At 37.1% G+C, this 23,299-nt stretch overlaps 1 protein-coding gene across 1 annotated transcript in view; it reads right to left on the bottom strand.

The window, feature by feature from the left end:
- The window catches only part of DHX32 (DEAH-box helicase 32 (putative)), a 507,915-nt gene that overhangs the window by 173,034 nt on the left and 311,582 nt on the right, over positions 1–23,299 (bottom strand). The window contains exon 8 of the mRNA XM_044056183.1: positions 19,036–19,185. Coding sequence (XP_043912118.1) covers positions 19,036–19,185 — 150 coding nt within the window. The remainder of the gene's footprint in view (positions 1–19,035; positions 19,186–23,299) is intronic.

Here is a 23,299-nt window from a genome sequence, read left to right as displayed (position 1 = left end):
GACATTTTGGCACAGTTTAACGAGCTAAGTCCTGCTTTTGGTACTGAATGAAGCACAGGATACTGATAGCTGGGCTTCTGGCAATGTTAATCTATAGCCAGAGTATTTCAGACAAATAGTGAGAAGACTGCAGACACACACTGAATTTTTCAAAACACATGCTGACACCAGTGAGAAAGATAAAATGTTGGGCCTGCTGTGTTCATGTATACCTGCAGTTACAGTTGGAACCCTTTTCTCCTTTCCTGTATTTCCTCTTAGATGAAAGCAGAGTAAAAGACAATAGACTGCCCATATGTCAGATACCACTGACAACTCTAATTCCCTATGAATTAACTTTTTACAAACCAGAAAGTTCCATAATCAAAGGATTATGGGCAGGCTTAGAAATCAGTTGGGAAGGAAGAGCAAGTTATGGTTAAGAGATAGAGTGTGAGGAAATGTATTATGAGTACAGAGACTGAGCAGGGTGGTACTAGTGTGTGACATGCACTAAAGACTTTTACATCAATGGCGTAGGGGTTGAAGAAGTAGGGATGGTTACCAGAAGCAAGGTGCTGGAGATGGGAGGCAAGAACTGGACCAATTGCATATGTGATGTTTTTTCTTTATGGTGGAAAATTATGGAGGCAAGTGATGACTCTGCACAGCAGAGTATATGAAAAGAGAGTGGAGATTTAAAGGGATGAGTGGAACATTGTGCAGCAGATGGAAATGTAATTAATAGCAGGGAGAATTGAAAGGATAATAGTGGGCCTGGAGAAATTGGAAAATGACTAAGACATATGAGTTTATGAGAAGATGAGCAGGGCACCGACAAGAAAAGTATGGAAGTGCAGTACAAGGTAAGAGCAGCTTAAGCAGAGGTGGATGTTGGGAGGAGAAATTGAGGAATGAGAGAAGGAGGGAGATAGAGAGGAGAGGGTGATGATACTGGAGTAAAGTAGAACAGTAAATATAGTTAGTCTAACTCCTCACTGGATATTTGAGGGGCCATAAAGTCTATGAGCTGTATGAGGATGAGGTCTAGTGCAGAAGGTAAGAAAATGAATAAATACTTTTCATCATCTAAACAGTCTTCAGCAGAATAATAGTTGTAACATTAGTGGAGAGGGAGTGGTAAGTGGGAATTAAGAAATAGCTCTGTAGTAAGGAGTCTTTTGTTTTATGCACAAAAGATGTTACATTTTTTATTGTAAGACAGATGCTAATTAGAGTTTGAAATAGTAATGTTGTTGTTGTGTCTTTCGGCTTTTCCCTGTTAGGGGTCGCCACAGCGGAACTCCGGTCCGCTAATGATTGGCAGTAGATTTCTACATGCTGGCTTGCCGGGCCTAACGCACTTATACTAAATCTTTAAAAAAGATACAGGCAAAAATAAAGTTCTATAATCTTAACATCCCTTTTTACAAATAGCTTCACTTAAAGCCTGCCAGTGGAAACAGCCTATGGTATCATGCTTTTATCTTAGACAACTCAGACAAAAAAATGACCATTTTACACCAGGACATATCTTGAACATTGTCACTTTGATGGCTTAATGGCTGCCACCACAATATTAAAAGTGATTTAGGATCACAGAAGCTATAACAAAAGGAGAGCTTCAAATAATGCTGATGAAAGATGATCCAAATGGTATTGATGCTGGATTAAGAAACAAGGGTTTAAAACAGGGAATAAGTGGCTCCTCCTCACAGATATAGCTGAAAACCTTTTTAGGGACTAGCTGATTGTCAGAGACATAACTGAAAATATTTTGTGAGATTGTCTGATCCTCAAAGACACAATTGAAAACCTTTTGTGGGATTGTCTTTGAGGATCAATCTCACAAAAGATTTTCAGTTCCAGAAAAGGTTTTCAGCTATGTCTATAAAGATCAGATAGTCCCACAAAAGGTTTTTCAGTCTTTTATGGGACTGTTTGAATCTCAGAGACATGGCTGAAAACCTTTTCTGGGACGATGTGATCCTCAGAGACATAACTGAAAACCTTTTGTGGGATTGCCTGATCCTTGAAGACACAACTGAAAACCTTTTTTGGGACATAACCAAAAACCTTTTGTGAGACTATCTGATTGTCAGTGATATAGCTGAACACTTTTTCTGGAACTATCTGATCCTCAGAGACATAACTGAAAAACTTTTGTGGGATTGTCTGATCCTCAGAGACATAACTGAAAACCTCACATGGGACTGTCTGATCTTCAAATCCCACAGCTGTTGTGAAACACGAGATGGTACCTCTTAGTTCCCTGACAGGACAGTAGAAAAATGGACTGAAAAAAGACCACTCAGAATTTATTTCTTGCAAATACTTGGGTTATCTAGCTGAGGTCTGGAAAAAGTCTTACAGTCGCAGTTTTTTGAACAAAGAAAATTTGGTGTAGAACTCTCTTTTTCTATTGTTTATGAGACTGATTGGATATCTGATTACTGCAGCAGCATATGCTGTACTACCCCCCACCTATGAACTTTTAAGTGGTAGAATTTCTGGGATAAACAGGGAAGGAAGACTAGTAGGAAGAGGAGGCAGAGGAGGAAGCTCCTGAGTGTTCCCTATTGCTTATGGGTTTTTGAACTCTTAAGTCCAAGCGACAACAAACATATGTCATGAATATGTCAAGACACTCCTGAACACCTCTCTGAGATTTTTTGGGAGATGTTAGGGACCAAATCAGAAGTGCTGCAGGTGTCTCTGATATAACCTTTCTGTCAAAAGTTTACTTGATGAGATCTCTGATGCTGAGCTTCTACCTTGTAAACTACTGCCTTTGATGAGACTATTGTAAGGCCTGCTATGGATACTGTGATCATGACAACAAATGTCATCACCACATCTTGCAGAAGGTCTGCTGATGTAGGTTAAAAGACTTACATATGATCAAGAGATTTTAGTCCCTCTTCACACTTAATGTTGCCATCAGTGCCCTTGCCAAAAAGCAGCAGCTCTTGAAAATCCAAATTAAAAAAAATATGCTGTATGTTTCTCCACAGATGGAGTGATATTCCTTCAGGAATGCTGGTACATTGTAATGCTGGTTCATATAGTTGCTACCTGCTACACTCCATAAGTCATAGGTGGTCTGATAAGTAAGTGAATGTTTGTCACAGTGGGTACTAGGTATCTGATTAAGTACTCTTTTCATTTATATCATCTACAATAGAGATTCCAAGGCCTTGCTAGAAATGGACCTCTGGTAATCCCTTTGACTATACTAACCAGTGCAGCATTTTGTGAGAAAGCTGTGTGAGCAGTAGCATTCAGGAGGTCAGACACAGTCAACAGTGAAAGGGAAAAGAAAGCAATGCTGACAGCAGGACGGTGAATAAGCTGGTGTGGCTAGTTATTCTGGTGTCCATTATTGTTCTCCAGTCTGTACCCTCACTCAGTTCATCTTTCCATTTAAATTGTAGCAAGCAGCTGCTACAGTTTGTGCCAAACACTTAGTGCTAAAGTGCTTCAGTTTTAAACAAAAAAACACACTGAAATACCTAAAGATGAAGATCAATCTGCCAATTGCATCCTCCTGAGACTTTACACCCAGGGGAGCTACCCCTTTACCCCACCCTAGCTACTCCTCTGTGAAGAAAGCCAGAAACTCAGACCACTATTAAAAATCTTCAGAGATAAAGATTTAGCAGAAGTTACTAACTAGTCCAGAGCAAAGCCCTTGGTAGAGGGTAATTGTGAGATAATGCCTGAAAATACCAAAGATCAGGTCTTGTAGGGGTGTGATAAAATCAGGCGGGGGTTCAGAATAGAGTCCCTGGATGTGGGTACAGTTCTAGACAAAACAAGAATAAGAAGGCAGTCAGCAAGGTGCTTCTTAAAGAGGAAATCTCTTTCAGAAGTCAGCCTTTTCAAGCTAAGTAAGAACTCCACAGGCCAGTTACATGCAATGCAGGCATGCCAGCCAGACTGCAAATTGCCCTACGCTTACCCTGCTGAGTCCTCACTTGCAGTAACAATAATGCATTTATCTATACAGTTGTGGTGCTTACTATATTTAAATACTTTGAGTAACTGCATAGGCAGGTTGTATATAACTGAAAAACTGACAATTTAAAAACAGAAAATAAACAACAAGAAGGCAAATCTAACACAGAAACAGACCTGCATAAAGTGGCTCAGCTGGGTCAAAAACATTAATTACAGAGTATTATATTCATAAAATAACAGGGAGTATTCTAAGAACCAAACCAGCACGAGAATGGAGAAAAGAGATTTTGCCACTAGGGATGACTGTGGTCAGGGATACAGATAATAGGCAAGAGGGGACTGGAATTTATTGGAGAAAACTGGCAAAGGAACCAAGGTATTGGGAGCAAATAACTAGAAAGGGTAAGGTAATAGAATGGGAAAAGACCAAGAATTTATTTGGACTGCAGGTTAGAGATTGCCTTCCCTATCAAGGATTGATATCAGATTATAGGCAAAGAGAAAGAAATAGGGGGCTCCTAAATGAAAGACCAGCACTGGTAAAAAATTTAACAGAATCTAGAACAGAAACTGCCATTAAAAAAGGAATAATTAGTAAAGCATATAAAATATTGCATGATAATTATAAGAATCAGTCAGAGGAGCTTAGAAAAGATGGATAAGCAATTCACAAAGAGACAATGGGGGTGTGTGTGTATATATATATATATATATATATATATATATATATATATGGTTTACTATTAAAATTACAAAATTCAAAATAAATTTTGTACCTAAATGTCGACGATTAATGTCAAATCTGCAGATTTATGACTGTTCAGTTAGTCAAAAATCTGCAGTAATTGCCAAAAATGTTGAATTCGACTTTTTACGGCACTTGACGACAATGCCACCCTTGCCGTAAATCCTGACCTCCTACAACTAACTGTGCTTTGGGCTGCACCCCCCCACACCCCCCTAACTATTTATTCCAACTCTGAGATCGCACTACAGTGAAGAAAGGGATGTATTTCCCTAACCGCACTGTATCACGATCTCTGTACATCCCTTCGAATGTTTATATTTGCAAATGCACAGGACATTCGCACATACAACGTTCGAACATTTAGATTGTACTCATATGAACTATTCGAACATCTGTTGTTTGAATAATTCATAGGCGTACATTCTGACATTGAGATTTTAATAGTAAACATATATACATATATATATATATATATATATATATATATATATATATATATATATATATATATATATATATATCCCAGATATGCAACAAAGTCTAGAAGATACATAAGTACTTTTATACCCGAAGTAGACTTCAAAGAATTTTTCCTCAGGTGGATAACAAATGTTGGATGTGTGACCAGCAATAAAGAGGTAGCTGAGAACATATTTTTTGGGAGTGTAATGAGCTGGCAGACTTTAGGGATTTCCTGCAGAGCACTCTGTCAGAGATGCTGGGTGAGCAGATTGGACTGACTGGAGAATATATCCCGAAGCATCCTAAGTTCACAAGACGTAGGGACACCAACATAAAGGAATTGTTTGAGAAATTTCAGCAACAAGAAAGAACTAGTAATAATAGGAAGTTGAAAAAAGGCACTTACAAATGTGGAAGCTGTAAACAATGTGTACATATTATAAACAGTGATTCCTTATATATTCCATCTAGGAATTTTTGTTTTAAATCTAGCATTCATGCAAACTGTGCAACACAAGGGATTGTTTACTTAGGTTATTGTACCAAGTGCCACAGTTTCTATGTAGGTAAAACGGAAAGGTCTCTGAGAAAGAGAATTTATGAGCACATGTATGAGATTTCTAGGAAAAAAGATACAAATGCCTTTTACAAACACCTACTACTATGTCCTGAAATGTCTATAAAATTCATAGTGTTAGAACAGGTGCAAGTGGATAGTAGAGGGGGAGACTGGGAAACGCGTTTGGAATACAAGGAATTGTTGTGGCAACTCAAATTGGATGCTGCCACAAGTCCCGGTCTAAATGATAGTATAAATATTAAAAGTGTTCTCAAATTAAGAATGGCCAGATTGTGATTTACAAGTCAAGGAGATATCATCATAAATTAACATGTAATCAGTTGTGTATTAATATGTTCCTAGCACAGTGTTTTAATAGTTGTACATATAGATTTTATAATAATCTATGAATTGAAAGTTACTTTTATAAGTCATACAATATTTTATTAAATGTGAGTTTAATAAATTCATATTCAGTTATTTTAAAAAGCATAATTTTAAAAAACACAATTTTAAACTTTTTCAATGTCCTTGTAAATTCATTTATTGAGCAATCAATACACACATTTTTAAAAATAGTTATGTATGACTCTATAGTTAAAAACATGTTTTGTTGGGCATTGTTTTACAAACTTGGTGTACACACATATATATATTTTTTATATATTTTTTAACATAAAACCTTTTGAATGTCAAATGTAGTAACAAAGTATAGTAATGTGATAAATGTGTCTTGTTCAGGGTTTTACATTTTATGGAGTAATATTTGTGTATTCACAACAGTGGCAAGTGAATAGAGGACTGTCTGTTTGAAACTGTTTGTACAGCTTTAATAGCTTAATTACTAAAGCTATCACATGATGGTCAATGGACCCTATAAATTAAGTTAGAAATCCATTGCTATTTGATCTTGATAAAGCTTGGCAATGAGACCAAGCGAAAGCGCTTGATTTAAACTGTTGGGATTCGTTTTCGTATTTGTGCTTCACTTGGCTATAGTTTTGTGCTGAAAAGCAAAGTTTTTAAAAAAAGCAGTTGTTGTCAAACAATAAAATCGTCTATTTAGTACCTCCGTTGGCTGTTTTTGAGCAGTGGAAAGCTTGCTTTGGTGTTTTTGGTGCTCACATCTTGTTTTATTAGTTTTACGATCCATGACTGAAGATTCAGTAACGGAGGATTTTCTCAGAACGCCCTCAGCACTTGGCACTGAAAGCCAAGATGCTCCGGTGACTAGGGCAGAGTTTAACAAAGTGCTGGACCTTTTAACCCAATTAAATGAGACGTTAAAAGGCAATAAAGGCAGGACTTCCTGTTGCATACCCGGTAACCAGGAACAGGCTCTTGAGCAGAGAACAACGCGAATAACGCCAGAAGTGATGGTCGCTCAAAAGAAATTTGTTAATAATTCTAGTAAAGGTTCCACTTCCTCACAGCAAGCTAATGGCAGCTTTGTGGATGCAGTTCGTGGGCATCGTTCACTTGATTCCGAAACCCACAGCAACCAATTTAATTTTAATGTGTGGACAGACAAGCAGTTCTGGTTTAAACAAGGTACTGTACAAATAGATCAGTCTGACACTGAACATCAGTTTAACGTTTTAAAAGAAAGACTTTACTCTTATAAAACTAATCAGTTGGAGATTAATTACCTCAAAGAATGTGTTAATGTTGAACGAGTACCTAAGGGGCTGCGTTGTTTTAAATTTCCAAACAACGTACAGCCAGGTACAATGTATTATGACAAGCTGTGTAATATTTTTAACAGGGCTGGTTTGCAGGTGCTAGAAGTTATGGTGGAAGAATATGAAGCTAAGTCTAACACTTCTGAAGGATTTAAATGTTATGAATGAGAAATTAGTCAATAGTTCAGGTTTTTTGTCAGTTAAAAAAGGCTATGACACTGTATTCGATGAAGTGGACCAATACTGTTTGAAAATCCTAAACAGGAAGATTCACAAGTTAGAAAGGGATTTGAATGAATATAGGGAAGGGTTAGCATACCCAGTAGTTATGAAAAACAAACGAAGTGATGATTATAATAGGAATCGAATACAAGCTAACACATACAGAAATGACCATGCAGAACCACCCACTGAACCATTGAGAAGGAGTGAAAGAATAGCAGAAAAAAGTAGAAAAAATACACACCAGGATTTTCACTTTCCCCAGGACAGGTTCATGGGGAGGGGGGAGAATTATCAGTAACAGAACTGGAGGAAAACTTAGATTTAGACAGTGTTAACACTAGTTCTTCAATTTACAATGGACAGGAAGTTACAAATTTACACGAGAATGAAGAAGGTAAAAACTACAATCTAGTTAAAGATAAGAATTTCATGATATATAATTTTACAGAAGTGGAAATCAAAAAAGAGTATTTTGATTTATTCACAAAAGGCCTGCATTTTATTCCTGCCTATCCAACTGAATTGTCAGAAGCTTTAGTAGACCTAAAACTATTTGTAAGGAAGATGAATTTAATTTTAAATTTTAATGGGCAGCCCCACAACAGAAACACATTAGTGAGAGCCAGTACATTTAATCCCCCAACCCACCCATGCCTAAAAATATTTGAAGAGATGGCCACTAAAGAGATAAGAAAGATCATTAGTAAAAGAGTAGAAAGAGTACCGGTGAATATGAAGGCGGAGGAAATATCACTAATACAGTTTTTAAGAAAAGAAAAGTGTAGAACCATGAAACCAGACAAGGGAGGGGGGTTAGTTTTGATGTATACACAAGATTATGAAATGCACATGTTTGATTTATTGCAAAACTCTGAAAAATATGAACTAGTTTCTAGAAACGAAGTGAATCTGGCTTATTCCAAAATTAAATACACTTTAACTGACCATTTATTACAAGGGTTTATCAATGAAGAACTTTATAATTATTTAAATGTCAACAAACCCAAAATCCCAATAATTTTTGGAATTCCAAAGACACATAAAGGCCTAGAACCATTAAAATTCAGGCCGATTGTCTCAGGAAAAGGAGGTGTTTTGGAGCCTATAGGCAAATTTGTTGATTATAAATTAAAAAGTTTTGCTACAACACTACAATATATATGTAAAGATTCTTGGGATTTCCTAAGAAGTATTCAGGGAGAATTATTTCAAGTGGATCTAATACTAATTACCATTGATGTTGTAGACCTGTTCCCAAGTATTTCCCATGAACAAGGACTGGAATGGTTTAATGAAACACTAGTTAGAGAATCAAATTTGTCAACTAATACTATCAATTTACTAGTGGAATTCATGGAGATTATATTAAAGAACAATTTCATGTTTTTTAATGGAGAAATTTATAGACAAAGGAAGGGGGTGGCAATGGGAGCACCCTGTGCCTCCATGTATGCCAATATTATATTACATAAATGGGAACAGGAATTCATCTTTTCAACTCAATGGAAAGAATGCATCAAACATTACACAAGGTTTCTGGATGACATAAGTATTTTGTGGACAGGCACTAAGTCACAATTCATGGAATTTTTCGAATACATTAATTCCACAACTAATTTCTTGTCATTCACGTACAGTATAAGTGAAGAAAAAATGAATTATTTGGATGTTACAATTTTTAAGGACTGTGTCAACAACAGGTTTACATCCAAATTGTTCAGGAAACCCACTTTTTCCAATACGTATTTACATTATGCAAGTGGTCACCCTTACTATCAAAAGAAAGGCATAGTTAAGGGGCAAATGGTAAGGGCTTCAAGAATTTCCAGTACCCTAGAATTCTTCATGGATGAAATGGTGATAATAAAAAACATGTTTTTGTAAAGGGGGTACCCAGAGGACTTGATAGACACGTTAAGCAAGGAAGTTATAGAACATAGAGAGCAAAAAGTTCCACCTTTATTAGGTCTAGGTCAGAATGGTGTAGAGAATTCTAGTGAAAGCAATACAACAGTATTAACTAACAGCTACATCCACACCTATTCAACTGATTCACAGCAAATTGAAGGGGTGATTAATAAATTTTGGCCGGTTCTAACTGGACATGAAGAATTATGTAAATATATCCCGAAGCATCCTAAGTTCACAAGACGTAGGGACACCAACATAAAGGAATTGTTTGAGAAATTTCAACAACAAGAAAGAACTAGTAATAATAGGAAGTTGAAAAAAGGCACTTACAAATGTGGAAGCTGTAAACAATGTGTACATATTATAAACAGTGATTCCTTATATATTCCATCTAGGAATTTTTGTTTTAAAGCTAGCATTCATGCAAACTGGGCAACACAAGGGATTGTTTACTTAGGTTATTGTACCAAGTGCCACAGTTTCTATGTAGGTAAAACGGAAAGGTCTCTGAGAAAGAGAATTTATGAGCACATGTATGAGGTTTCTAGGAAAAAAGATACAAATGCCTTTTACAAACACCTACTACTATGTCCTGAAATGTCTATAAAATTCATAGTGTTAGAAATGGTGCAAGTGGATAGTAGAGGGGGAGACTGGGAAACGCGTTTGGAATACAAGGAATTGTAGTGGCAACTCAAATTGGATGCTGCCACAAGTCCCGGTCTAAATGATAGTATAAATATTAAAAGTGTTCTCAAATTAAGAATGGCCAGATTGTGATTTACAAGTCAAGGAGATATCATCATAAATTAACATGTAATCAGTTGTGTATTAATATGTTCCTAGCACAGTGTTTTAATAGTTGTACATATAGATTTTATAATAATCTATGAATTGAAAGTTACTTTTATAAGTCATACAATATTTTATTAAATGTGAGTTTAATAAATTCATATTCAGTTATTTTAAAAAGCATAATTTTAAAAACACAATTTTAAACTTTTTCAATGTCCTTGTAAATTCATTTATTGAGCAATCAATACACACATTTTTAAAAATAGTTATGTATGACTCTATAGTTAAAAACATGTTTTGTTGGGCATTGTTTTACAAACTTGGTGTACACACATATATATATTTTTTATATATTTTTTAACATAAAACCTTTTGAATGTCAAATGTAGTAACAAAGTATAGTAATGTGATAAATGTGTCTTGTTCAGGGTTTTACATTTTATGGAGTAATATTTGTGTATTCACAACAGTGGCAAGTGAATAGAGGACTGTCTGTTTGAAACTGTTTGTACAGCTTTAATAGCTTAATTACTAAAGCTATCACATGATGGTCAATGGACCCTATAAATGAAGTTAGAAATCCATTGCTATTTGATCTTGATAAAGCTTGGCAATGAGACCAAGCGAAAGCGCTTGATTTAAACTGTTGGGATTCGTTTTCGTATTTGTGCTTCACTTGGCTATAGTTTTGTGCTGAAAAGCAAAGTTTTTTAAAAAAGCAGTTGTTGTCAAACAATAAAATCGTCTATTTAGTACCTCCGTTGGCTGTTTTTGAGCAGTGGAAAGCTTGCTTTGGTGGTTTTGGTGCTCACATCTTGTTATATATACATATATATATATATATATATATATATATATATATATATATACATACATACATATATATATCCCAGATATGCAACAAAGTCTAGAAGATACATAAGTACTTTTATACCTGAAGTAGACTTCAAAGAATTTTTCCTCAGGTGGATAACAAATGTTGGATGTGTGACCAGCAATAAAGAGGTAGCTGGGAACATATTTTTTGGGAGTGTAATGAGCTGGCAGACTTTAGGGATTTCCTGCAGAGCGCTCTGTCAGAGATGCTGGGTGAGCAGATTGGACTGACTGGAGAGATGATTTTTTTGAGTTATGCTACATAATCGGAATTGCCTAGACATATAAAGCCTTGTTGAGTCTAATTATGGTGGCTGCCAAAAAAGCAGTTACTAAAAAATGGAAATCAAAGTCTAGACCAAGTTTACTAGAAGTAGTGAATATAGTAACAGAGATAAAACAACTGGAACTGGGATCTTTAGAAATGGGAAGGAGCAAACCACATAGGAAAAAATGGGAATTGTGAGATCAATATATGCAGAGCAGGAAAGAGGTTTAAGAGGCAGAATTTAAATGAGCCATATAATGCTTAACTGACAATGACTGGATGGTTTATAAGTGATTTTTAATGTTTGCGACTATAGTTGTTTCAATGGTGTCTGTGATGTAAACTACAATGAAAGGGGTATCATTTTGTTTGTGTTTCATTTATATAAATGTAAGATTGCCTTTGACATATGTGAAAATTTAATAAAGATGTTTGGAAAAAAAAAAACATTAATTAGGTCCCATGAAGTCCCATGGCTTAACAAAGTAATGTGAAATAGAACCCTCCAAAATATACCACATAAGCAAGCCCAACGTGTAGCAATAAACAGCTTTCAAACAGTTAAAGGTAGCAATATCTAAAAGAATTTTTCTCTAAATAGTGATTAACTTGGCATAGACAGGTGATGGGTCAAAGATAACACAAGCTGGAAATACCAAGCTTCACTACAGTGCATCTTCATCCAGACTCATCGGCAGAGGATGATGAGAGACTAGATGAGGGAATGAAGTATTAAGATAGGAGGAGGAGGATATTCAAATGGATCCAAACCACCCAAGAATAGACTGGGATAGCCTGAGCTACTGGATAGAAGAGAGTGAAGTGTCTGAGGTCCTGATCCATAAGGGTTTCAGCCAACCGATTCAGGGCTATGTCAGAAAGGACAGAATTCTGAATGTGGCCCAAACCAAAGGATGTCTGGATGAATGCTCTTTTAACCATCAGTGATTATCTCACTGTGTTATATAGAGTGGAAATGCCGAGTTAGAATATAGAGATTGTGTTGTGAGATTTCACATGAGTGGAATATGTTGAGTCAAAGATGGGTTTGCGGTCAGGAGGCATACTGAGAGAGTTAAAAAGCTATGAGAATGGGTCAGGGATGGGTAAACGTGTATGGACAAGGGTGTAGAATAGGCAAAAAAAGAGGAAAAGAGAAGACTGTTGTGGATGTGTAGGAAAGAGGGTACAGATTAGGGCAAAATATAGGGCATAAAATAGATGGAAGGAGTTGGCAGAAGGTATCAAAAAGAGGAACAAAGAATTTTTGGTATATTTAGGTATAAAAAGTGGAAGGGGTGAACATAGACAAGTTAAAAAAAGGATGGACCAGAGATAACAGTAAACATGGAGAAAAGCAGAAGCATTGAGTGAATATTTTGCCTTAGTCTTTAGGAAGGAGATAGAGAGGAGGGTGCCATGTGCGGACGGAGTTAGGGAAGAGAGAGAGAAGAGTAACTGCTGGACACCAGGCATGTAAAGGAGGAATTGACTATCTTTTAGGCACAAGAACATTTGAAGTACCTCCTAGGATCCTTAGGGATTTTGCCACTGTGCTTGCAGATCCACTGATTTCTAACCAGTGCAGAAATGATTGAGGATTAAAAGATGACACAAGTGGTTCTTTTCTACAGTGGATTGAGCAGCAAAATCTAAGAAACTACTGAGCTGCTAAACTAATAGCAGTGATTGAGCAAATCATGAAAGTACCAAGAAGGAAAGGCTAATTGCGTATCTGAGACAATGACCTGTTAGTATCTGATCCATTTGTATGTCTGGGTTGCAGGATGATGGGATTACCATTAGAAGGGGTGGGTATCTCCTAGAAAAAAAGTGCAAGGGTTAGCAGTAGATCCAAGAATAATTAACTTGATTGTTGCTTGGTTGAATTAAAGGATAAAGAGGATTGTAATAAAAATGACTCATGCTAGAAAAAGGATGGTGAATAGGGGAGTAATGCATGACTCATCCTTGTTAGTCTGAAGTCTTGTACTATTTAATGTGTTTCTCTGAGACATATCTGAGGAAACAGAGAACATGATCAGCCTCTTCACTGATAACAGAAAGATAGATGCAACAGTAGATGACAAGGGGAAGAGTCTAAGGAAGGATTTGGAAAGACTGACCTGCTGACCAGAACAGTAATCATTTTAGTCTCTGCAAACAGATGCAAAGTACTGCACTTGGGCTACAACAATCCTAGATGAAGCGGAATGATGAGCAACAGTACAGGAAAAAGATCTGTGGATGGTGATCACAACTGGATTGGGCTAAATGCAGCCATTGTGGCAACAGTAAAAAAATACACAAGTGTATTCTTAGTGGGACAGCCTACAGATACAGAAAAAAAAACAACCTCCAACTGAATGTGCTGTGGTCAGGTCATATCATGAGTACTGTGTGCAACTCTAGAGTTCACCCAAATAGAGGGCTATCAGGCTGCTGGAAGGAGTTCAGAAGAATTCCACTAAAAATATGCATGGACTGCTGGGAAATTATCATGATCAAAGACTAGGGAATCTACAGCTCTTCTCACTAGAGTCCAGGAGAAAAAGGGTGAGTTAATGTGGCTATAAAACATCATAGTGGGGAGATATAAAGGGAGTCACCATGAACAAAATCCATAGAAGAAGGTGGAAGGACTGTAGACAGCAAATTTTAGAGACCGTATACTCCATGGATCTGCAAAAGTTCTTCCTGATGGAGAGCTCAAACCCATGGAATGGACTGCTAGACTGGTTAATGGAAACAAGCCATGGAGACATTCAAGAGGGTATATTAAAGGTAGATAAAAGGTGAAAGAGAAGAGAGGTAAATGAGAAATGTACTTAAAAGGTAGACTAGGCAGGGTAGTTGTGTCCTCCTTTATTTAGCTGAATGTGTAGAAATGTAAATTGGGTAGGGTAATTTATCAAATGTATGGCAAATGTGAAGAAATAAACAGCTGATTCATGAAGTAGTCCATAGCCTGGACTCCTAGTTACAAAGATAGGTCACTGACAGTTGAGTACTGATGTTTCTGTGGAATGCGGCTTTGGAAACATATCTAAATCTGTACTTTCCATCAACACAATTAATTTACTGACTGTTAGGGATGGAGTTAGAAGGCCTGATCTGCTTGTGCTGGTGTAGGACTGGATACTTCAGAATATCTCTGCTGGTCTTCATTGGATATATGCAGGTGTCCAGAAAGAGAAACCTAAGGAATCTGCACAGACTGACAGAATGCTCGATGGATAAGCTTGGTGCCATAGTGCTAATTCTGACATGGTCCTTAGGACAACCCTAAATGCTGGATCATTCAGGCTAATGGCTAGAGATCTTTCTCCTTCATTCTGCATATTTAAGACATCCTTGTATAGAATTCCTCTCATAAGACTTTAGGGAATAAGTGTGTTTGCTTGCTATGTTCTCCCTTTCAGAAGATACTTTAAGAGAATGAAGATTGTGATATGAGATTCGTAGCGCTGTATTCTTTTGTGGTTGATTGAGTAACATTACCTTAGGAAGACTTAGGTGCCTTCACCTGGGCTGACTAGGAAGAAGTAGGTGATATAGAACTATCATTGAGAGGACCTGGAACACATATTATCAGTGCCATTGGGCTGATGCTAGAGGCAGCAAAAAAGTCTGGACAGTATTCAACAGTGTTGAAATTCCATCTAAACTGGCTACCTAAATGAGGCAGCTGGTTATGGGAGGCAATTTAGATGAAGAAAAGAGAGTTATATGGAACAGTACTAGTCCATGGAAAAGCTGTGACCGGGAGGCTGTAATCACTGCTATGCCATAACAAATACACAAAAACAGGAGCACAAGCAGTAGCAACTCAATTAATTCATTCCTTTGAAGGACATCAATATTGAGCTGCACTCCATTAATCCTGACTTCACCAATGAATGACTGCTTTAGAGACATTTCCATAAATTGTTGTATGCTTGTATTACACTGTAAAAGTACACCAATTGCTGGAATCTGAATCGATCTTCAAGAGCCACATTACCAGTGCTGTGCGGTACCTGTACTCCTAGAATAATAAAGTAGGAGAATGTTGGGGGGGGGGCATGACTTTCTGTATGAAAAGCTTAATATGTGGGCTTTAGGGTTTAGAAAAGCACATGGTTTAATCAGTGTGGTTTTCAGTGAAACATTCAAAATACTGTAACTCAAATGCATGTTTTTTGTAAGATCATGGCACATCCATTAGCAGCCACCATTTCCTGGTCATAGTGCAGTGGAGCTGGGCATGAGAACTGGTACCCTCTTATGGTAAAGCAGTACTAGCATCTTGGACTGATGTTAGATATCCATCTGATGGTGTAGAATAGGAAGAAACATCAACAGGGAAGCACCCATGTCTCTGCATGTTGGCAAAAGACTAGGATATTGTCTTTTGTTTCTAGCACTGGAAGGAAAAAAGGGGACTAATGGCTAGGCAGATAAAACCTGGAATGAGTCTGTAAAGTGAGAAAACCCAAGGCTAGAAACAGGCAGATATCGCATCAAAGAAACATAGGCTGAGTGTGGAAGTTACCACTGACTATGGACACATATGAAAGTGAAAATGGATACGCAGAGATGGAATGCCTGTGCTTCCTTCTTTTGGCTTTGTAAATTAAACTCTTAAATCAACAATTTAATAGTTTCTGAAACAATTTAAATTGGATAACTCTGTAAAACATTTGTGCTACTTTTTTTAAATACTTTGGTTTGTGTAAGTAATAGATAATGTCTTGATTCTGTATTTCTTCAGAACAAGACTTTTCATTAGACATCTTAATATTTGCACTTGTTAGAGTTCCTGGTCTTCTGGACTTTCACTACTCAGGGGTTGTAGTCCTGCAGACTGTCTCAAGATGCATACTGATGCCAGGGAGAATTAAAAATGGCCTTATTGAACTAATGTGGTTATGCTTGCCTTTGCAGTTGATAAGAAATCTTGTAGCCCTTAAGGCAACACACAAGGAAGCACCTCCAATATTTGATACCAGCATGACCTGTATATATGACCTAAATTCTTGGTGCCAAGTTAACTTTGCTGTTTCACAGTGCTTAGTCTCCAGTTCAGTATCTGGCTGTGATACCTTGTGTGTGGGATTTCACCAGGTGATTTAGCTTCCTCCTACATCCCAAAGACATTCACAGTTTTCTAAATTACTCATAGCTGGTGTGCACACATATACACACACGTGTGTGTGTGTGTGTGTGTGTGTGTGTGTGTGTGTGTGTGTGTGTGTGTGTGTGTATGTGTGTGTATCTTGCAATGAGCAGGCATCCCAATAGTAAGCTTTGGTTTCCCAGTCAAAATGAATAGGATAAAGTAGGTATCAGAAAATGAATGAATTGATGAAAAGAAAGCTCTCAAAAGCTTTCACGTCTGTCTTTCATGTAGTTTCACTAAAAGCACAGTAGTGAAACCCATGGGTCCTATCCAGCTTAGATCCCAGGCAGATTAGACAAATTAAATGCTCATATGATACCAGAATATACTTCTCATGGAAACTTTTGGATAGCTTACTAGATGACACCAAAATTGTGGAAGGTATACCATATCAAAGCTGTTAAAATATTGTAATGAGAAAGTTGTCAAAGACATCTAAAGGAATATGCCAAGTTTAGTCCTACATAAAAGGTTCAGAAGAAATGGAGCAAAGGTGAAGAGACTTCCCATTTATATTTATGCATCACAGTCAGTGATAGGTGGCCCATGTGGATGTCATCTGCAAAAGGTTTGCAGACCAGCCTAAATGTTGACTAACACCAGCTAAGAATCCTGCTGTAATAACTTCTCAAAATGGAATTTTTGTAGATAGTATCAGCAAACACAAAGTAGTCCATGATATGAGAACTTCTAAATACCCATTGTTCCCTGTAAGAGTGTTTAATGTGGATTGTTTCTATTACTCAGCCAGGCTGCTCAGGCCTAGTGATCTTCACTCCAGAGAAGCCATCTTCTTCCTTGGTACATAATTTAAACATAAATCTTAGACAAGTACCTCATTTATTTCTTTAACAGATTAAGTCCCAGTGAGCTACAGGCCTGTTCGCGCACACACACACACACACACACACACACACACACACACACACACACACACACACACACACACACACACACACACACACACACACCTTACTTCTTACTGTGAACTGCCTTGAAATTAAAAATCTTTTCCATGCTTGCAATGTTTTTAGAATTCTGTATTCAGGCTCATATGCTTTTGACATGCTGTTTAATCTGCATTTGTCTGACTTTTTCAGATTAGTCTGGAGCCATAATATAACTGGTATTGTTTTGCCCAGCAGGGCCTGATTCTTATTTACAGTGACAAAGCACAGGAGAGCATATCTGTTAGCTACAATAATTTATGGATAGTGCTATGACTTTTGCCCTTAAATTTAGTTTGATCCTCTTAGATTTACACATTTTCTTCAAAGAAGTGCACCTGTTTTAATGGTACATAAATTATCAAGTAACTTAGCTAGGGCCTCACAAAAGCTCTTTATCCCTAAATATATGGGGTCTAGTATCTGAAGACCTTCTAGTCTGAAAACTAAAAAAGTGGTACTCTTTCTGACATTAAGCTATGATTTTTAAATGTAGTTACAGTCATTTATAATTCTTTGGGGTTGGGAGGTATGCAGAGGAGATGTGGCTAAAGCAATAGCACCAGAAAAACGTGGCAGATAGTTTAGTGAAGCACAGAATGTGGGATCAGTAGGAGCATGACAGCCTAGTCACCAAATGCATAAATAAAGAAAACAGTGCATAAATAGTAAGCAAATGGTATCCTACCTGCAGCATACCTCTCAACTGTCCAGATTTTTGCAGAATGCACAGATTTTTGGCTCATATTTTTGGTCTGTTCTTCATAAAATATGTGGTTTTCTGGCAAATCACTGGGATGATCTGAAGACTGAAGTCACTAAATAATTACATGCGTTTCAGACTTCAAACCCTTCAGAAAATGCATGTTAAAATAAACCCTTTTACTCTATCAACTTTCTAATTTTATAATAGCAATATTTAAAATATGTTTCTAGTTTTGGGGCCTTTGTCCCCCCCCCCATTTTGTTGGGCTTTGTTTAGATTTCTTGCTCAAAATGGTTGAGAAGTATATACCCCAAGACAAAATGAACTCTCACTGTAGGACCCCAGTAGGTCAGCTGACCATCTAAATAGGGTGACACTTCATATATAAGGCTGTATGTAACTACTTCATAATCTGCATGTCAGATATGTGGGTGATCTAACCTCTGACAGTATAAGTTGTTCTTAAAGGCAGGATATAAACACCCCCGACAGTATAAGTATCTTTTAAAGGCATGATCCAAGCACAGTTTTTGCTACTGAATAAAACTGCACATAAGCTGGGATGGTAATATAAAACATGAGTGTCATGCTTCTTGCTGGTAAGTTGCATGGACAATGTTGCAGGCATTTGCATATGCACTGATCCATTTGAAATTGCAATTTCACTTTAATTTAAAAAGAGCCTGTGGTGCCCTGTCCACGACTTCTAGAATTCTCTTGTATTACTAAAATGTACTTTTCTGTAAATGTTCTTACCCTGGCTTGTCCTGTGTGCTTTACTCTGCTTGTATGCATTATATACATTAATGAGAGTAAAGTGATCTCCTTCGGGATGCATGAAATTCCTGAGACAGGTGAGCACGGTGTCTTCTGCTTCTTGTAAAGGGACCTGAAAACAATTTGGTGCTATTGAAAAGAAAGAATAAATTATTAAAGTTAGAGTTTAAATATTCCAGTAGCCAACATTAACTGTTATCATCTAAGAATTTTTGAGTTAAAGCCATTTAACTGATATTAATGTTTTCATGTGCACAGCTTGTACATTTAACTAGTAACTATAATATCACAGTTTAAGCCACCCAATACTCAATGTGCAGGATAACACATTTTTTACATGAAAGTATCATGTCTGACAAAAAATAATAATAATTACAGTCACAGTGTGACAGAAGCAAGAAGACAATTGTATTTAAAGTCTTGTGATTTTAGGACTACAAGAATCCCTACAGTTTCTATCATATACACTTTGAGTGCAAAATAAAAAAATGAATTATGTTGATATCCCTTAACCCTCCCCTACAAGTTTACTAAGACTTGTCATATCAAAACTTGAAAGCAGTTCTCAAATCAGATAAAGCTTGTGGGGGACGTGGTCTGCACCAGTTTGTAGGCCATAATGAACTGCAGAAATTAACTTTGCGAGGCATAGATATGCAGTGCAGCAGAACCATATTTGGCACAAACAGCTGTGTATAGTAACTTCACAAGATAACCATACTCACATGTGGTTTGTTAGTTGGAAGACAATCCTGTTTAAGTCTATCTGGTTGTGGCTTTATTTGAAAAATGCCTTACACTGGGAAGAAGCCCCCCCCATACTTACCCACCATGCAGGGCCCTGTGCCTTTCCAACCTCCAGCTAATAAGACTACATTTAATATCATTAAATCTTGGTAAGCTATGAGCAATTTTTCCATAATCTGTTTGATCTATTAGTCTCAATGAAATGGGTTTTCATGGGCTTTCATGGCATGAATCCCTTGCAACTGTATAGCTAGAAAAGTGGAAGTATTAATTGGCAGAGTTCATGCTCCTGTTTCAGGATGTTTTCTGCTGGGTATGTGGCAGTTTGGATTTCTTCCCCATAGCTTTTGTTTGTTTGTTTGTGTCTTTCGGCTTTTCCCGGTTAGGGGTCGCCACAGAGGAACTCCGGTCCGCTAATGATTGGCAGTAGAGTTTTATGTGCTGGCTTGCCGGGCCAAACGCACAACCTTCAATGAAGGAACGCCCATTCACGCATGCCATGTCGCCACACAGAAGACGCTCTAACTGAGAATTGAACGGGCAACATCTAACTGTGAGGCGACAACGCTACCGCAGCACCACCACCACAGTCTTCCCCATAGCTTTTAATGCACTTATATTTAAAGTGATGGGCAATTCATGCAACTTCTAGGCAGCTGCTTTATAGTTTGCCAACAGTTATTTTGCACCTGCCAGAGAATGATTTTGAGTATTTGCTGTAATGGGTACAACTCCGAAAAAAAAAAAAAAAGACAGAAGTCTTGATAGGGGTAGGCTCCATTCTTGAGGATTTTGTTTTACAAAAAGCATCAAGACTATGGATCCAGCATCAAAGATACATGGGGAAAGGTCTCTGCCATTCTCTACCACTGAGGAGGATCTATGTGCACTTGAATCTAGTGCTGCCATGGTATCAGCAGCTTTCAGAGGGGGGGTCCTGGATACATCTGATCCATGTGTGCAAGCAATTGCCACAGGCAGGCAAGATGCCAAAGATTCATTAGTTGTAAAGTTCAGGTACCCACTACGTTATACGTTATATGAACTGTATTTTTATGTTTAAATATTTTAGCTTTGAATTCTTATACGTATTGTTTTTGAAGTACTACATCTGTGTACCTATTGTTTCAATATAATTATTATTAATATATATTTATTATGCAATAGTTTATTTTGTATTTATTCAGTTTTATAAATATATGCTTTTAACTGTCATGATGAAATAACAAAGGTACGTGGTTCCATTGTATCTCACTGAATTACAGAAACAATATTTTTGCAAGGGAGGAAGTCTCTTTGCACTCCCCAATGTGGAAATATATATATATATATATATATATATATATATATATATATATACATACATATGTATATATATATATATATATATATATATATATATGTATATATATATATATATATATATAAGTTTGCCATCAAATGGTTGAAATGCATTCATGCGATTGTTCAGAATGCCAGACTTAAATGTTGAACTTTAAACACTTTTCCTCCCTAATGCCGAATATTGCAAAATTGGTGTTTGACATTCTATATTTCTGGGTATTGTGTGTGAAAACCCATTTGCCGTCTTTGATGTAGAAACAGAAAGAAAGTTTTGGCAGTGTAGATTCGGTAAAAAAAATAGCGACATTACGAAACATTGAAACTATCCTTTCGAAGAAGTGTCAGTCGAACAGATGCATTTCAACCGTTTGATGGTAAACCTATATATATGTGTGTGTGTGTGTATATATATATATATATATATATATATATATATATATATATATATATATATATTGCTCCTGGTGTAGTAACAGAAATTGTGGAGACCATGATTCTTAGTGAAAGACAGCAATTAACAAGTTAAAACTTGGAGAAGTGTACTCTAAAAATTTTAAACCTCAACCAGCTTATATGAATCCAGTTTACACGTAACCAAGGGAAAGGAAGCCTCTGAAAATATCTTCTTGAGTCTGTCTAAATCCTAAATTTTCCATGAGAGAAGGGTAGATTATTCTTCTCATGAAGTGGATGGGGACAATATCTCCTTTCCATTTCTTTACAGGCTGTAGCTTGGGTAGCTGGATAAAAATTTTACTTGGTCAAATCCTCAATGCTTTCAACATGCAGTGGCTTAATTACTATAGTGAGTTCCTATTTCAGAAAACTAGTTTAGCTCTTCTTGGCATAAAAAGAGTTTTTTTGCCTAATACTTTTAAAAATATTGCCATTCATTCTGTCCTCTGCAGAAAAACTTAGCCATGAGTCAGGGACTCAGAAAGCTGAGAGCTGTGATTGCCCACATCTACTGCCAACTGAGGAACAGAAAGCAGCTGGGGCAAAGAAGGTTGTGAGATACTAAAGGAAAGCTTTCTGTTTTTTTTCTCTTTTAGAAAGATATGATGGGTGTTTCCTTGAAGGTTTATGAAAGGGAAGTTCTAAAGAACCAGATTAGTATTGAGCTGGTCATTGTCAGAAAGAAAAGTCTAGGTTCTTCAGCTGTGTACACGCATACTTTCTTTCATAGTGATGAACTGAGGAGCAAGTAACTCATTTTAGTTTAACTGACAAAGGTGAAGCATGCACGCTATGAAAGTTAGGAACAGTATTAGTAAAACCAAAGATAGTTCCTAGACTTTGTTGTGGCAGTTAAAGTAAGGATAATATCATAAAAGCTGGAGATGGCACAGAAACCTAAGATGAAGAGATATCTTTAGAAGGGATAACCAACATTAGTTCCCTCTCCTGACGGAGAGATGAGCTTATGGTTCCCTCAGACTGCTTAAGAAACAGAAAGGGCCCTTTTTCATTACTAGTCTGTTTTGTAGTGCTTACCTTGTAATCCAGTACTCTAATCAGGTTCCTAGCCTGTAGTCCTTAAATTCCTGCCTTATCTTTGGCACTAAAGAACGGTAACACTTATCCCCCTCCATTGTGATTTCAGTAGGAACATGGGAGCAATGCTAGGCAAGTAATCACAGGCACCATAAAAGGCCTAGCCATCTACACCTTTAATCAGACACCTTAAAAGTTCTTGCCAGCTAATATTGCCCGACTCCCAAATCAAGCAGGGTCATATATTACAACTCTGATGTAAATTTATGTGTACCCATCCAATCATCTTGACTTGCCTTAAAGGCAGATATAGTAGTACTTTGCTTGACCTGTAGTTATAACTTACTCCACAGTCTGGGAATATGATGAGTTAAAACCCCATCTCTCCAGAGAGTCTTCTTTATTTGGTTGTATGAATGTATGTCCTTAGTGCAAATGGTTATAGAGCCGCTGGTTTTGCAAAGAAATAAGAGGCCAACTGGGACTGCATCTTTCACAAAGACACGGGTCACCTCAGAGCAGCCAGTGGGCTGCCAAATATAAGGTGAGTTGGCTAATCTATCAGGAGAGTTGAAAGATTTGGGGCCTTTAACTTTATTTTGGGGGTTAAAAATCATTGAGTGATATGCTTAGCTTCGTACATACCACAGTTAGGCTG

Source organism: Protopterus annectens, chromosome 14.part0 (assembly GCF_019279795.1).
Source record: "Protopterus annectens isolate FY-2018-M chromosome 14.part0, PAN1.0, whole genome shotgun sequence".
In the NCBI taxonomy this organism is placed as follows: Eukaryota; Metazoa; Chordata; order Ceratodontiformes; family Protopteridae; genus Protopterus; species Protopterus annectens.
The sequence above is the reverse complement of the archived record's forward strand: the minus strand, read 5'-3'. Positions and strand labels throughout refer to the sequence as shown.